Here is a 15,505-nt window from a genome sequence, read left to right as displayed (position 1 = left end):
GGACCCACAGATCACAGTTCCCAGATGGATCCAGTGCTAGTGGCCACCTCTCCTGTGGGTACCCACAGGTTCCCACCCCAAGGGCTCAGTGCCACCATCGCCACCCACTGTGCCATCACCATCCACATGAGGAGGAAAACAGGAGTCAGTTGAAGCAGCAGCAAAATGGTCTGCACCAAAAATCTAACATGCCTGGGTGTGGGAGCAACGCCAAGTATGGAAGATTAATTGGAACTAAGATAAACCATGAAGCTGGTACCAAGCATATTAGGATAAACGTTATTAAAAAGACCAGGTGTTCCAAGCTGAACATGTAGGATAACGAATCTTGAATGTGTGAGAGGGCTAGGCTGGAAAAAAACCACCTGGGAGTAAGTGAATTGGGGATGTGACTGAAAACAGTCACGAGAGTGTAGAATAGACAAAACCAAAACATTGTGCAGCTGGCAGCACCCTGGCGCATCCCTCTACCATGCCTACAGCCTGAAGAAGTGGGAGAAGAGTTTGACTTGTGCTACAGGAACTGTGGCATCAGGATTTAAAATTTTAACGGGATAATGGCTTAAACATGGCAGTTGTTTCTGATTCCGACAGGCCTCCACCCCATCTCAGCCTCCTCTGACCACAGATATTAGTGCAACGTTGGTTCCCTGACAAGTTGCTTCTGACTCCCACTGGCCTCCTTCACATTGCAGCCTCCTCCAACCACAGGGATTAGTGAAACTTTGGCTCCCTGACAAGTGCTGTAGCCCTGCCAGGGCAAGGAAGGGCTTTCCTGCACACCTACATGGATCAGGGTTCCACCACAGTGAGGAGAGAACATTTCCTGCACACTTGCAGCATCCTACATCCACATCCGTGCTTCTTCATGTCAATAGGGGACACTGTCAGCCAAAGCCACAACACAGGTTTGCTGGCATGGCTCAGATGCTGGAGGAAGCCCACACTTCTGACCCCAGAGAGCTGGAAAGACCTCCAGGCTCCTGGAGCAAACCGTTTAACCTCAGATGTGGTTGCTCACATTGCATTGCACCTCTGCTCTGGCTGTGCCGCGGCCTCAGAGGAGGGAAAGGTGCCGCACACTGAGCCCCACAGCCTGCTCGAAATGGTTCTGCAGCTGGAAAGGTACAAACACCCTGAAGCGGATATTTTGATTTAATTTTTAATGAGTTGCATCAATGCTATTCAAGCAGAGTTGTCGTGGTGCCTGGTGAACACCTGCCAGGGCAGATGCAGTGCCAGCAGGCTCTCAGCACATACAAAAGCAGTGAGCGAGATGTCAGGCAGAGCCAGCCATCTCTCTGTGTTCAGGGAAAAGCCTTGGGAGGAGAAGACAAGGGAGCAGCCCCATCTCTTTCCGCCTGCTTGGCAGTACTGCTTGGCTAACCCCTTGGGAGTGCAGGACCAGCCTCACTTGAGGCAGGTCACGTGCAGACACTGGGAATGGGGTCATGCTGAATTTCTGGACATTTTTAGACTTCTTAGACTTTGAATACAAAGGGACAGATCTGATTTCTAGTGAGGAGGTTTGCTGGCACCCACAGGCCTGCACCAGAACACATGAAAGACCCCCAGTTTCAGTTCTCAGGCTGCAGGATCGACTCCCCCCAACCCTGTGTTTGTGTTGCTGTTGGGAGGGCAGTGCCCACACTGTATCTCAGACTCTGTAGACTTCGAGCAGACCCAGAAGTGTCAAGACAAAACCGGGAAACAAATCTGGGGGCACATGATGAAAGGTTTTTCTCGAGGACTAACGCTTCTACATCACATCTCATACCCTTTTGCATCCACGCACTGGAGGACTCACAGCAACAGCAGAGCTTCATGTCTGCATTTCAGGGTTTCTTTTCTTCACCCACGAGCTTTCAGTCAGTCAGTTACTCTAAGAATGTCAGAGTGAGATGAAAAAGGTGGGAAAGCGACAGAGGGAACAACAGCAAGGAGTAACTCAGGGCTGGCAAACTACCGTTAGTGAAAGGATTATTACGTTTCTCTGTTACATAGAGAAATTCTAATGGATAATAAAGAAAGCAACAAAGTTCAGCACTGGTCTGGCGCTGTGTCATTGCATGGCAGGAGTTACATCTCAGCAGGACAGTCAAGTTGATCCGTGGCCATCATTTTATCGGTGTCAATCTTGTAGGACTGGAGAACACTCTTCAGGTGCTCCACAGTTTCTGGGTGCATCTCAGGAGCTCTTGATAAAATCCAGGCATAGTCAACATGGAAGAGCCAGAGGATGTTAGTGCAGGAGTACACCAGTGAGTAATTTTCATAGTCAGTGGAGATGACCCAGTACGGGGCAGAAGGCATGACTAGGAGAAAGAAGAGCACCATGAATGCCATGGGTAACCAACTCTGAACTTCTTTGCAACACTAAAGCCACCTCTCCCGGTGCTGCTCCTGCTTCTGCTGCTCCTGAGCCACATAATTGCGATCGGTAATGGGAACTGAAATTTATAAAAGCCTGACAGGACTCCTTATTCTCTCCAGAGGGGGTCGAGAAAGTCACAAAGCCCAGACTAGGAAGGTCCTGCTGGAAAGTTAACAGTAGGACCTGAACAGCTCATCTGGGCCTCTGAAAGCCAGCCCAGCTCAAACCCGCCTGAGGGTGCTTGCGGGTGGGAAGGAGCAGTAGGCCTGGGAGCTGACACCAGTGATCTGAGGAGCACAAACACCACCACTTCCCTCCCCACCACTCACCACTCACTGCCCCAGGGTGCCCTGCCTCATGGACCCAGCTGGAGCCCAGGCGCTGGGAATCAGCATGGCTGAGCCCATCGCACCATCAACCAGGGCAAATTCTGTTCTCCATCAGGCTGCTCTGATGAAGGACAGCCACTCCAGCTTCAAACCATCAGGCAGAAAGCAGGGATGGGTCCAGCAGGCAGGCTGAAGTGCCCTGGAATTTATTTCTGATGCACTTAGGAGTGCCAGGTGCTCTTCTCTGGGTGAGGATGGTTAGGGTTGCACACTCTGTGGGCAAAATAGCTGCGGGCAATGCCTTAACAACACATGGTTAAGCCTGGCTGTGTTCATAAACAATAATTGTAGCTCATTTCCAAGTACCACTGCTCCACCCATTTCTACAAATAACTCATGTATGTGAAAGCTATGAAACAGCTGAGGAAAAGGTGTGAGGGAGCAGAATAAAAAGGCAGCCAAGGGGAGACCTATGTTTGCTTTCTAAGTGTTGCTAAGGAGAAAGGAAAGCACTGCACAACGTGAACAAAATGTGCTGCACCGCAGCAGGGCCCTGTCGTGTGTTGCTTTACAAGGGAATAAAAAGCAAACAAACCCATATTATTAATGGTTTTTCAAAGGCACTTGTAAGCAGAGGCAGAGGGGGCTAGTAGCTATACCGCTGTGTTCAGGAAAACAAGCCTACTCCTGGCCCTTGCAGCAGCTGTGGGACTGCCTCCTCCACCCTCCCCTCTCCCTCTCCCCATCTGTGACACGACCTGGAGGGACAGTAATGCTGCTAGTCTTTCTTGCTTTGAGATCAGCTGGTGAAGGGTGCCTTCCCACTACAGGGGCTGTTGCTGTAACTACAGTATAAAGATCACCAAATCACTGCCTGCTGGTCAAACCCTCTGTCCTAACCTTTCACCATTGCCCCATTGTGAAGTTACCAGGGCAAGTTCCCCTCTTGTTTTGCTAATTTTGCACTGATGACATGACAACGGTGCCTCCTGCGTGCAGGCGCTGCCCTCCTGTGATGCCTGGACCACAGCACACACTTACTTTCCAGTCACACACTTACACCAGTTAAAGCGGACACCCATCTTGGCTGGCTCCTTTACATCCAAATGCATGATTTCTCCTTCAACTTCATTGACTTTGCCATTGGAACTAAGGGGAGAATGCCAAGATGAGAAATAAAATCAGGTGAGTTTGAAATCACAGGTTTTTTTCATTTCCACTAAATCAGCCCTCCTGAAAGCATCCACCTGCCAAGAAGTGACTGAAACACACACCAGGTAACACAGTGCCTCTGCAGGAACAGCTCTCCCCTAGGGACAGTTGCAGCAGGCACATCAGGCTCTGAGACAGGCACAACGGGGCAGATGCTGTCCCTGGTTAAACCACCCCAGCACCTCAGGGTGCCCCTCTCCAAATGCCCCTGCCAGCGGGGTGCTCTTCAGTGCCATGGGGATGGTGACAGAGACCCCTTCTGCATGGGGTAGGACAATCCCACCACTGATCTTGCATGTGCCACGGAGCAGCTCAACTCCTGCTAATTGTGAAAGATGTGTTCACATCTGTTTAATCACCTTTTTTCCAGGTCACAGCACATTCCTCCACACATAAATTACCGGTCCCTGCTTGGTGAGTCAGGGTTTGTTTCACTGGTGGTTCAGAGCACTGCCCCACTGGCAGTAAGCACCACAGTTCGGGCTGCCCGTCTTACAATTGCATTTTTCCCCAGATGCCTCAAGACCTGAATGCTGCCAGTGAATCAGGAAAGTTTCATGCTTGCCTGTGAAAGAGGAACACCTGAGGAGGCAGAAGCTAATACTGCCAGCAGCAGAGGTTTGAGGGGCTGATGCTGAAGTCATGTACAGTGTACACGTGATCCAAAATATTCCTGATATTTCAGGGTCCTGCCAATGGTTATTTCAGTGGTGATGCCAATGGTCAGATTCATCTCCTGCAGATTAATGCAGGCGCAAATAAACAGCCAGCTGCTTGCCAGGCGCTGCCCTAGCAGTTGAGCTGCAGAGACAGTGCTGGGTGGTCAGCAAGTGACATGGACGCAGGTCTCTGCCAGACACAAGGGATGTGTTGCTGCGTTGTTGTTATTGTGAGCTAGAACAAAGTCCGCATGCCATGCCAGGGAGTGCAGGGGACAGTGCTGCATTTGCCACTCGCTCCCTCTCATTCATTCAACCACTCAGAACAACACCCAGCGACAGCCGGGGCTGGTGATGGAAACAGAGGAGTTAATATCTGCATGGTCCTTGCAAAAGGCCAGGAGGGCTCTGAACAATTGTATTCTATGAAGAATAATAAAGGGAACAACTAGTGCATTCATTTTGCTCACTGATTTAAATGGGCAGCATCCGCCAATCCCCTTACACAGCAGTTACTAGCAGTGCAAGGTAAATGCTCCAGAAAAAGGGTGACAAATATTTGCTGAAGTAAAAATGACCTGTGTTCTCCACCTTCCCTGCCCTTTTTTGTCATGTCCCTTCACTCTGGAGCAGAGAGGAGCACAGAGCAGAGGTATGTCTCAACATACAGGGGCCCAAGGTGGTGGCTGCCATCCCATAACCAGCCCTGTAACCCCCTCGTAGGACAGGTCCCGGGGAATCCAGCTTCTCAGTCATCACTGGGGATCAGAGACCACTCAGGGGGAGACCCGCACTATTTCACACTGCAGTAACTATGTGCATTTGCTCTATTTTCTCACTACTCACCTTGGACAATGAGGCAGATACCTGGTGAGCCCCAGGGAAGCACCAGCGAAACCAGAGACCCACACCTCTGCTGTAATGGCAGTGAAGGCCATTATCCCAGCAGAGTCATTGCAATCACAGGGTGCCTCCCTCAGCACCCCTAAGCCCAGAAATAAGCAATTAGGAGAAAAGTGACCACCCAGAACAGCAGGAGAGGTGACAAGAGTGCTGCGGTGACGTTGCAAACACTTACAGCAGCTCCTTGTTGATCACCTTGAACTTCCCATTCTCCTTCAGCGAGTAGTTTGCCTGGATGCATCTTCCTTTCTCAAAACTTGATGGCAGCTTCTCTATCTCATACCATTTTCCCAAATACTGATGAAAGAAAGTCCAGAGAGAAGGTTTTAGCGCAGGAGGGCTGAGGCAGAGCATCCTGGCTCATTTGCTGGCAGGGTTTCACCTGCTCAGTTCATCCAAACCCCCACCTCTGTAGCACAGGAGGCTGCGGGGGTCAGCGGGGCTGCAGACCCACACCGGCAGCTCCAGCACAAGGCATTGAGACCAGACCTTCCAAACTCCCTGCCCACACCCAGGCGGTTTGCTGTTGCTCCCATGCCCCCTTAGCCTAACATCCTATCTGCCATCACATTTAGAGAAAGCTCTTCACACCTTGTTGATATCGAAGTCTTCTTGGACTGATGGATCTGGGCATGGTCCCATGTGAAACATCTGGCCTTTCCCAAAGCCGAGGAGGCCGAGCAGGACTGAGAACCTCACTGCTATGCCCAGCATGGCTGTGCTGGGATGCAGGTGGGAAGTGGACCTGGGGAGGAGGAAAAGAGCTGAGGTGAGGCCTCCCTGGAGCAGAAATTTGTGTGAAATACAGAAAGAAAGACTGGAGGTCTGAAGCAGGGCACCTTGGGGCACAGCGAGGAGAAAAGGATCATCAGAAGAGCACAAAGGGACAGTGCAAAGTAAGTCCCTAGTCCAAACCAGTTTCAAGCCTGCCTGTGCTCCAGCTGTGCCCAGCAGCTCCACAGGTAGCAAGGCAGTGCCCAGTGAGAGCACTTGTACCCATCACTCACACCTGACAACTAGCAAGATGCAGGGGTGACAAACACCCAAGGACACTCAGGACCATCGTCCTTTGTGCAAAGCTGAGGCAAGGGAAAACGCAGAGATATTTGCTATAAAATGCTATTTTTAGAAGGAACGTGCTCCAGAGTCGGGAAGAGCCAGGGCCCCAAGGCATAGAAGTGAACGTGTACACCACAACAGACGCCCCTGGGTGAGTGGGACATCCCCACATGTGCCAGGGATGCCTGACCCCGCAAGACAGAAGTGGGGACAGCGCAGCCCGTCTTCATGTGTTGGGATGAAAACAGCACTGCAGGGTGAGGAAGTTGGTGGAGACCCAAATAAAAAATGAATTAGCTTCCCAAAGACATGCTGTGAGGAGGGAGAGGACACAGCACAGCTCTGTGCCCCACAGGCACCATATGACACCCCCTCTGCTACAGGGTCACCAGTGGCAGAGCAGGCAGGAGCTGTGCTGCTCACCCCCAAGCAGCCCCTGGTGCCAGGATGCTGCCTATGTGCTTTGGGCTCTGCTGGGGCAAGTTGGCACCTACAGACTCCGCGGTAGGAGGCTGCTCTGCTTCCTTTGCCAGAAACTCCTCCACAAGGGCAGCACTAGTATTTTCCCCAAGTGTAAAAGAAAAGCCCAGGATGTCCCCTGCTGCAGAGCATAGGCCCTCGCTGCTACCAGAAACACAGCTCCCATTTTGAATCTCATAGTTCAGAAACATACCTTGGCGGGTGAGGTGGAGTGATGCTCTGCGGAGGACTAGGGCCGAAGGAAACAGCTATGGGGTGAGCTCTGCTCCCCATTGTTTTATAGGCGTGCTGGGATCATCATTATTCAGCACTAGCACAAGCCACTCCCCGGTCCTCGACGTGTTTTGTTTTTTTGGCAGGGCAGTCAGCTGCCTTAGATCTGCAGCTGGTACGAAGCTGGAGATGGGCTGCAACTTGGCTGCTCACCCAGGCAAACAAGGGCATCCCACATGTCTGTGCGTCTCTCCACAGCTGCAGAGCTCTCAGTGGTCCAGCCGCCCACAAGAGCCTCGGACCCTGCTGCAAACAGCAGGGAAAGGGGAGAAGTGCTACAGCCTTTGAGAGGGGCTGAGGGCAGCCCCCGCTGGCCCCCAGCAGCTCCCGGGGGTGTGTGCATCCTCCTCTGCCAGGGACCACTTGAGCCCTGGAGACCCTCCAGGCCACTGCAATGTCCTCATCCCCACCATAATCACCCACAGGAGTACCTGGGGAAGGATTAATTAGCAGAAGGTATTGTATGCTCCTCTGGGGAGCTGCAAGAACTCTCAGCATATTTTCCACTAGACTTTTAAATCTCACTAAGAGGAGAGATGCCTGGGCAATAGTTCTGTGCTGACCTGGCAGTTTTTCCAACAAGTGCCCAGCAAATGACTTTGACAGCAGAGCAGCCATCTGTGAAGGCAGCCAGTCCCAAGAGTTATGCAAGGAGAGCTGAATAACAGACAGGATGCTCTCTGTGTTTAATTACATTTTTTTTTAATCTAATCTCCACTGAGAATTTCTCTCTAGGTGTGTTTTTACATGCTGCGCTGCATGCCTTACTCACACATGTGCGCACATGCACTCTAGAGCCCCTGGATGCCCAAATGCCACCCCAAGAGCCACTAATAGCTCTCTCCTGTCCCTTACCAGGCTTGTGCTGCTGAGGTGTGCCTGGTGCACTTGCAAGTGTTAGGTTTATGGTTGGACTCAACAATCTTAAAGGTCTTTTCCGAAATGAATGATTCTGTGATTCTGTGAAACACAGCCACAGCTGAGGTGTTCCCAGGCTTCGATGGTCATCACAGCTGAGTGTGGCTCATCCAACACAGACTCTTCAGTGCCAGCTGGGGTGAAGAGCTTATGGGGAGTACCCACCCCATGGCCCTGCCAGCAGGATTGGGCATGGCGCAGGGAAACACACAGAGGTGCAAACCATTGTCTGCACCCAGTGGTTTGCCAGCCACTATGTGTGTCTCTCTGATGGGATTACTCCAGCTCCCCATGTCAAAGTCAGAGGAGTCCTGCAGACCCTCCATAAGCCCCATGTTCATCTGCACCTCTTGTGACACAAATGGATTAGACATCAGAAAAACCTTGGACAGACACCCTGATCTGAGTAGTACAAGTGCTGCCATGCCACAGTTCACTGTGAATGTGGGATCCCACACACAGCAGATCAGCAAGCTCAGTTTTTCTCTTGCGCTTGGCTCCTGCCTTGGCTGCAAGGCACTGCAGAACATCCAGCCTTGACCACAGCGGAGCATTTGCCCTGCGTCTTTGAGGGCAAGCACATGGAGGTGTGTCTGTGCACGTATCCACATCTGCACATGGAGCATTCTCCTGCAAGATGGAGTGAGGACTCCTTGGCAATGAGGGCAGCATTTTGCCCTTAGATGGAGCGGCTCCGATGAAGCTTTTCAGCTTGCTCTGGCTCATGCTCGCTCTGACCTCCAGACACTACCCAGCACCCAGGGGCTCTCCTGCTGCCCTGGCCCTGCTCACGCTGTGCCCAGGCACTGCAGTTTTGGCCCCAGTACACTGTGGCTAAGGTCACACCGGAGCAGCAAGGCATGCACCCAGCCATGCTCCACGAAACTTACTGCAGGAATATGCATTCACCTGGGACATGGCCAGGGCCAGGAGGTGATGAGGGGTTTGGAGCCACCAAGAGCTGACTCTTCATGAGCCCCATTGAGAGAAGGACAGCAAGTGGGGTGGGCTTTGCTGTAGCCATTAGCTCCCTTGCAGTCAGAAACACCATCAGTGGAAGCAAACCGGTGTCTTGGTAGGAGATCAGGGGTCCCACCTCCAGCTGAGGGCAGCACCTGCAGAAGATACGGGGCTGCAGTGCGTGAAGCCCTGCTTCTCGCTCCTCTGCTTCCCTGCTGCCAGGCAAGGGGTATCCCATGGTGCCGAGGCAGCACGGCTCTTGAAGCACAGATGATGGGAGCTGACAGTCGAGCTTGTTGCTGGCTGCTGGGACCTGTCTCCACATATGTGCTAGCTGCGCCCTCCCCAGGGGCACATTTCTGGGCTCTGCTTGGCCACAGCAGGAAGCACTCAGGTATCGGCTGCTCTTGTGTTAGAATGCAGCGGGCTTGGGCTTCTGCAGACGAGTCCCTGCTCAGGCCACCAGGCCAGGATGTGTTCAGCACCCACCCCATCCCCAGTACTGCCAGGATCCTCCCGTCATCCCACCTTCAGCACTCACTTGCACCACTTGCCCACACAGACCAGAGCGCTGCTCTATGTCCCACTGGTCATTAATTTGACCAGGACCCTGCTCCTGAGCCCATCCACCTTCAGTGAGCACCAGAGCAAGGATTCAGGGAAAAGCATAACCTTGTAATTGCGCCTAATTGTGGGGTGGGGAGAAGTCATCTCCACCTTGTAAGCCGTTTGTGCCCTGGAGCGAAGGAGGGGAGACACATCAAAAGGCAGGAAGCTGAAGCAGGGGTGCGAGGACAGGAAGGAGGAGATCTGGGGGGGAAAACCAGGACAAAGAGGGGGTACCAGACACGCTCTGAATGCTTCATGCAGGAATGAAGCCTCCCCCGCATTTCTGGGTGATGAGACAGATGCAAGGCAGGCGTATGGGATGCGTGCACAGCACGTGGGGGTGAAACGGGGCAGGGGTTGGAGGACACAGCAGCGCTGCCCAGGAGGCACATGTGGGTGAGGATGGGTCGATGGGCAGTGTGCGCACACGAGGACGCAGGAGTGGGTGCAAAGCATACACAAGGTGAGGTGGCACGAGCTACACAGCATAGCCAGGGGTGGGCAGGCAAGGCAGCCCTGCATGTGGAGCACAGACAGGGTGTGCATGGGGTGAGGCAGCGCTGGGCACCATTGTCTCAAGCAGCACTGTGTTTGGGGCATATATGGATGGGCTACACCAGCTGGGATATTCTCATGTTACCCAGTTGTTTGTTGCAGACACGAGGCTTGGCTGGCCCAGAGGAGAGGAGGCAATGGCACTGAGTTCTGCTAGCAAAGAAAATCCCTTGACAGAATAAGTCGAAGCTGCAGGTAAAACTCAGCCAGCTGAGGGCTGGGACAGGGCAGCACCACACTGCCCATGGGGCTCTGCCTGCAGGTAACCTGGTTTAGTGCAGAGGTGAGATTGTCCCATTGCACACACCAGGTCACTCTGAAATCAGCTCCTGGCTCCCCAGGGAAAGGCTGTCTTGCTATGCTGTGTCCCGCAGCTGCGATTTCAGCAGCAACAGAGAAGCCCCCAGCAGCTTTGCACATGCCATGGGATAGGAGAGCAGTCGGAGTAACACCATCACCTCAACTTTGTGATGAGATCTGGTCTGAGTCTTGACATTACTTAGGACAGCCTAGAAACTGCCCAGGCTCTCACTGGTGGGCAAATCCTCTGGTGGAGACACTGCAGGGACCAGGAGTGTCAGGCATACTCTTTGCTTGTAGGACACCACCATCTCCAGTCCTGGGAGCCACTAGTCCAGGGCTCCCTGCCTGTCCCTGTGAGGCAGATTTAATCTCCAGATGACATCTGAGCAACCCAAAAGCACAGGGCTGGGGTGCTGCCACAGTCATGGCCATTTTGCACTACTTTGCACAAGTAGATTGTGCCTTCATGCCTGCTGCCTTTGAAGCCCTGGGGCTGCAGCCTCTCTGGAGGACCCCCTGTGGATGTACCCAGGGAAGTTGTGGCTGCCCCCTCCTTGGAAATCATACAATAGTTAGGGTTGGAAGAGACCTTAAAGATCATCCAGTTCCAACACCACTACCATGGGCAGGAAATGTTCAAGGCCAGGTTGGATGGGGCCTTGAGCAGCCTCATCTAGTGGGAGGTGTCCCTGCCCATGGCAGGAGGATTGGAATTAGGTGATCTTTTATGGTCCCTTCCAACTCAAACCATTCTATGATTCTGTGATTCTATGATTCTGTGATTCTAGGATTCTATGACCTGCAGTGTTGGGGCATCATATCCCAGGACCAAGGATATTCTGGGAATCTTGAGACTCCTGCCACAGAGATGCTGTTGTTTGCATGAATAGCTCTTCCTGACACAAGAGGTGCCTTCCCTTTACCTTTTCTCCCTCAAGTTTGTTTTTGTTGTTTTTCTCCCTCCTCTAAAGGAAATGGGGTTTTAGGCTGGCCAGGCAAGCGGAGACACGATATAGAAACAGAAATGAACTTGCAGGAGACAAGGGAAGGCAGGTGGGAATTTTCCTCTGTTTCTAGGAGCGGCAGAAAGTGCTTTGAAATCAGTTAATGCAAAATGGCGTGAAATCTCAAATTATGTTATGACACCAAAGGGAATAAACAGACTCTGGAAGTGTGAACTGGCCTCTGGAAAATGGGAACTCGGTCCAAGGCAAGTGCGCTAAAGATGTGATTCCTGTATATACAATCAGTGAGTAGCTCTCCACCCTGGAAATTAGCCGATTATGTATTCAAAACACAAGAAACCAAAGGAAGAGATTTAAGAAGTGGGAAAACTAAAAAAGACATTATTACTTAAGGTACAACCCCGTTGTGCAGGACCAGCAGATGTTCTGCTGGGCTCCAAGGAAGGCTCCCTGACCTGCTTGGCACTGCTGCCAAGGTCTGAGTTCCTGGAGGGAAGAGCAAGAGGAATCCCTACTTTTCTGAAAGGGAAAAAAGAAAACCAACCAAAGCAAAACAAGGGCAAAGAGATACAAAAGAGACAGCAGGCAAATCTCAACAGGCAGGACTACACTGCAGAGCTGGAGCTGGACCAGCAACAAAGCTTTGGCCTGGAGGCCTCTCACCCCTGTGGATGTGCTTACCATAAAAACCAGAATTCAAGTGGTGCATTTAGTCCTGGCTTTTCGGTATGTCCCAAAAATACCCTGCACCGGGGTCAGCCTTAAACTGCTAAATAAGGTGAATGTTTCTTTTCTTTTATTGTGCTGCTGAGACACCACAGCACACACTGGGGACTGGGCAGGGCAGGCACTGAGAGGAGCAAGGAAGTGCACAGCGGAAGGAGGCAGAGTAGGATTTCTCCAGGGATCCGGGAGCAGATCCCACAGTCCCAAACTCCCACGGCCTTGGCAGTGACCACCAGCTGGGCTGTGAGTGCTGCAGGTCCTGTGGGACCCTGGTTGCTGCTCCCCCTCACACAGGTGGGTCTGCACCCTGCCGAGCCAACCCCAAACGGGCACCCTGGTGCTTGCTGCCACGCTCTGCATCCCGCTTTTCAGATGATAGCTCCCACGTTCTCCCATGGATTCATGATGCTTTTTGCTGGACTCCTGAAGTGACCCCCAGCATACTGAAACCTGTTTTAAAAGCTTTAAAGAATGTCATCAAACATAACTTGGAGAGTGCCTTCTGCAAGGGGACTTTCTGTTCTCCTGGAGGAGGCACAGTGATCTGCCCACGGCACTCCCAGATCTGTCCAAGAGATGCTGAAGTAAGGCTATTTAAAGCCCACAGCCCTATTTTCTGCAGCTAAACCATATTTCAGCACCTTAGCTCAGGAATGCGTTAATACAGTTACACAACTGTATTTTCTATGGCCTAAAGACAACCTACATCTTCCTAGCAACATAGATTTATAACACATGGGTAACCACAGCTCCACTCACAGAAAAAGAGAAGAGATTTTAGTGCGTTAAAAATGCAATTCATAACTCTTCTGCAGATTACGCCTTCCCAAGCTGAGCGGGGAGCCCTTCAGCAGGGATGCAGGAAGCACTTTGGAGCCACCCTCAAGGCAGCAACTTGCATCAGCTAACAGGAGCACAGGAATCATGCACGGGGTTCGGAAGTGGCCTCGGACCCAGAGATATCCCCTGTTCCTATGCTGCAAGGCTGTTTTATATATCCTCCAGGAAGATCTGGATCTGAGGGACGCACTTGGGCCCTGATGGACTTCTCCAGCAGCCAGGACAGTGTCTCCAACCCCCATCTCGGAGCACCCAATCTCACACCACAGGTCTGAGGAGAATTCTAAAGAACCTCTTTTCTGAAAGAACAAGTCATATTCCTCCACACAGGCTACAGAGCGCAGACACTGGCATATGTGTTTGGATTTGCCCATGAATAGCTGCACTGAGGCCGCCGAGCCCCAGCACACATGCCTTGCATTGAAACACAGGCCTAAGTGTTTGCTAGACTGGAGTTTACATTATATGGAAAATAAATAACATAAATTCACTAATCAATGCTCTGATTTTGTTTCAATGCATGGTTACAGTCTGAAACAGCACAAAGACACCATTCATAGCAAGCTTCCTTCAAACAAGTTACATTTTAGGAATGATTAGTTTAGATGGTGTTGAAAAAGCTTTTATCTGTGCTGCACCCTGGGGATACTAACCACGTGTGTATTTCAGTGTGGAGAGAGTTGGGGAAGGACAGTGGATGCTTTATCCAATTGATCTGCATTTTTTTGGAAATCGATGTCTTACCTGACATTCCCAGCCATAACTATTCTGGCAAAATGGGTGTTTCATATGGACCAGAACAAAAGCTTCCTTCACCAGGACAGATGCACAGGAGTGTAGACACTTCCTTGGGAAGCAATGGGGCAACCTTGGATGTTTCTGAGTTTGTAAGTGCCAATGCACAGACAGCTGGAATCCAGCTCCTGGCCCCTGCCCACGCTTGCAGGCAGGAGAGCTGTCTGAACCAGGAGCAGGACCTGGCTGTGCTGAGTGCCATGCCAGCCCTGCTCCTGTTAGTGCCGCAGGTGGGCAGAGGTGTTCCCAAAGCTTGAGGGAACCAGGAATCTCACAGGTGGCTCAGGAAGTGGAAAAGTGCCAGCAGATGTGCTCCAGGGGATACACGGTCTCAGGGACTTGCTTGTCCACAAAGGTGTGCAGGAACAGGGTATGTGCAGGGAGGGAATGAGGCTGGGGCTTAGTGTTGGGGCTAAGAGTATGTGAGGAAAATGGGGAGGAGAGATGCTTCTTGTGTGTGCATGTAGTGCAGCAGCAACTCCCAGTAAACGCACCAGCACTGTCCCCACACCAGTGCTAGCCCTGAGAAAATTCAATGCCGTACCACTGGTTGGGACAGACAGACCACTGCAGCCACCGAATGACTCCGTCCTGCACCTCGTCCAAGCCACCTCTTGCCACAGATCCAAGCTACTGCACTATCTTGCCCTTTCTGAAGATGGTCACTGCCACCTCAAAGTCTTTCCCTAGTGAGCAGGTAGATTTTCTGCAGGCACTTGCCCAATATCGAAGTGCACCTCGTCTGTAGTGGAGCTCTTGATCTCCACCTTCTTCTCTGGAGAGCTGCAGGGGTAAGTACCTGCACGAGTGTTCTGGCACTGCTTTCTGTGAGAAGAGGAGCTGTGTGGCCATACTCCGGACACCCACTGGATGTCTCCAGTGGGACGCAGGGACTGCCATGTCTCTCCCTGCAGTAGATGATGGAGTTGCCCAGGCTTAGCAGGGTGCACTCCCTGTGCCCTCCTTAGTCACGCTTCCTGGAGCAACAGTTGCAACTCATTAGTGGTGGAAAGGGAAGGTTCTTCCTTCTGCTCTGAATGCCTCAACACCCTGGAGCAGGCAGAAATCAGGAAAGAGACACAAGGACACACAGTGCTGGCAGCCTGCTTACTGATTATCACAGTAACCCTGGTTAAAGTCCCACCAGGAAAATGACTTCTCTTACAGCACTTGACCCCACAAGCTGAGGGATACCAGCAGCACCCGTGGGAGCATAATCACTCTGGTACGGAGGTGCTGGAGTTGTGCAGGAAAAGGCAATGTAGATCCGCCCCTCAAGCTTCAGTTCAAGGTCCCTGTAGGGTGATGGTTAACCTCGATGCCCATTTAAAAGCAGCACAACAGCGTTAATGTCTGCCCTCAACTCTGGTACCTTTCTCCCTGCAGCTATAAAAGTTCAGAGGACTTTGTAAGCCACTGGTAGCAGCTGTCACATGGAAGACTAGAGATGCCACATTTTTTTATTCTACAACAAAAAGTTATTCAGCCTATGGAAAGGGGGATAGCACTTAATCTGACATCAGTTATAACAACAGAGTGAGACAA

General features: G+C 51.8%; 1 protein-coding gene across 2 annotated transcripts in view; it reads right to left on the bottom strand.

Moving 5' to 3' along the window:
- Positions 1-1,032: 1,032 nt before the first annotated feature.
- APOD (apolipoprotein D) overlaps positions 1,033-15,505 on the bottom strand; it is a 28,229-nt gene continuing 13,756 nt past the window's right edge. The window contains exons 1-5 of one of the 2 annotated variants that reach the window (XM_009565599.2): positions 7,210-7,513; positions 6,069-6,222; positions 5,653-5,774; positions 3,764-3,852; positions 1,048-2,315 (exon numbers count right to left, since the gene is read on the bottom strand). In XM_009565599.2, the coding sequence (XP_009563894.2) occupies positions 2,080-2,315; positions 3,764-3,852; positions 5,653-5,774; positions 6,069-6,222; positions 7,210-7,289 (681 nt within the window). In that variant the 5' untranslated portion in view covers positions 7,290-7,513 and the 3' untranslated portion in view covers positions 1,048-2,079. Of the gene's footprint in view, positions 2,316-3,763; positions 3,853-5,652; positions 5,775-6,068; positions 6,223-7,209; positions 7,514-15,505 lie in introns of those variants that run through there. The other variant, XM_054074914.1, reaches the window with a different exon arrangement.

This window comes from Cuculus canorus, chromosome 9, assembly GCF_017976375.1.
Source record: "Cuculus canorus isolate bCucCan1 chromosome 9, bCucCan1.pri, whole genome shotgun sequence".
Lineage (NCBI taxonomy): Eukaryota > Metazoa > Chordata > Aves > Cuculiformes > Cuculidae > Cuculus > Cuculus canorus.
This window is presented reverse-complemented; position numbering and strand designations above follow the sequence as displayed.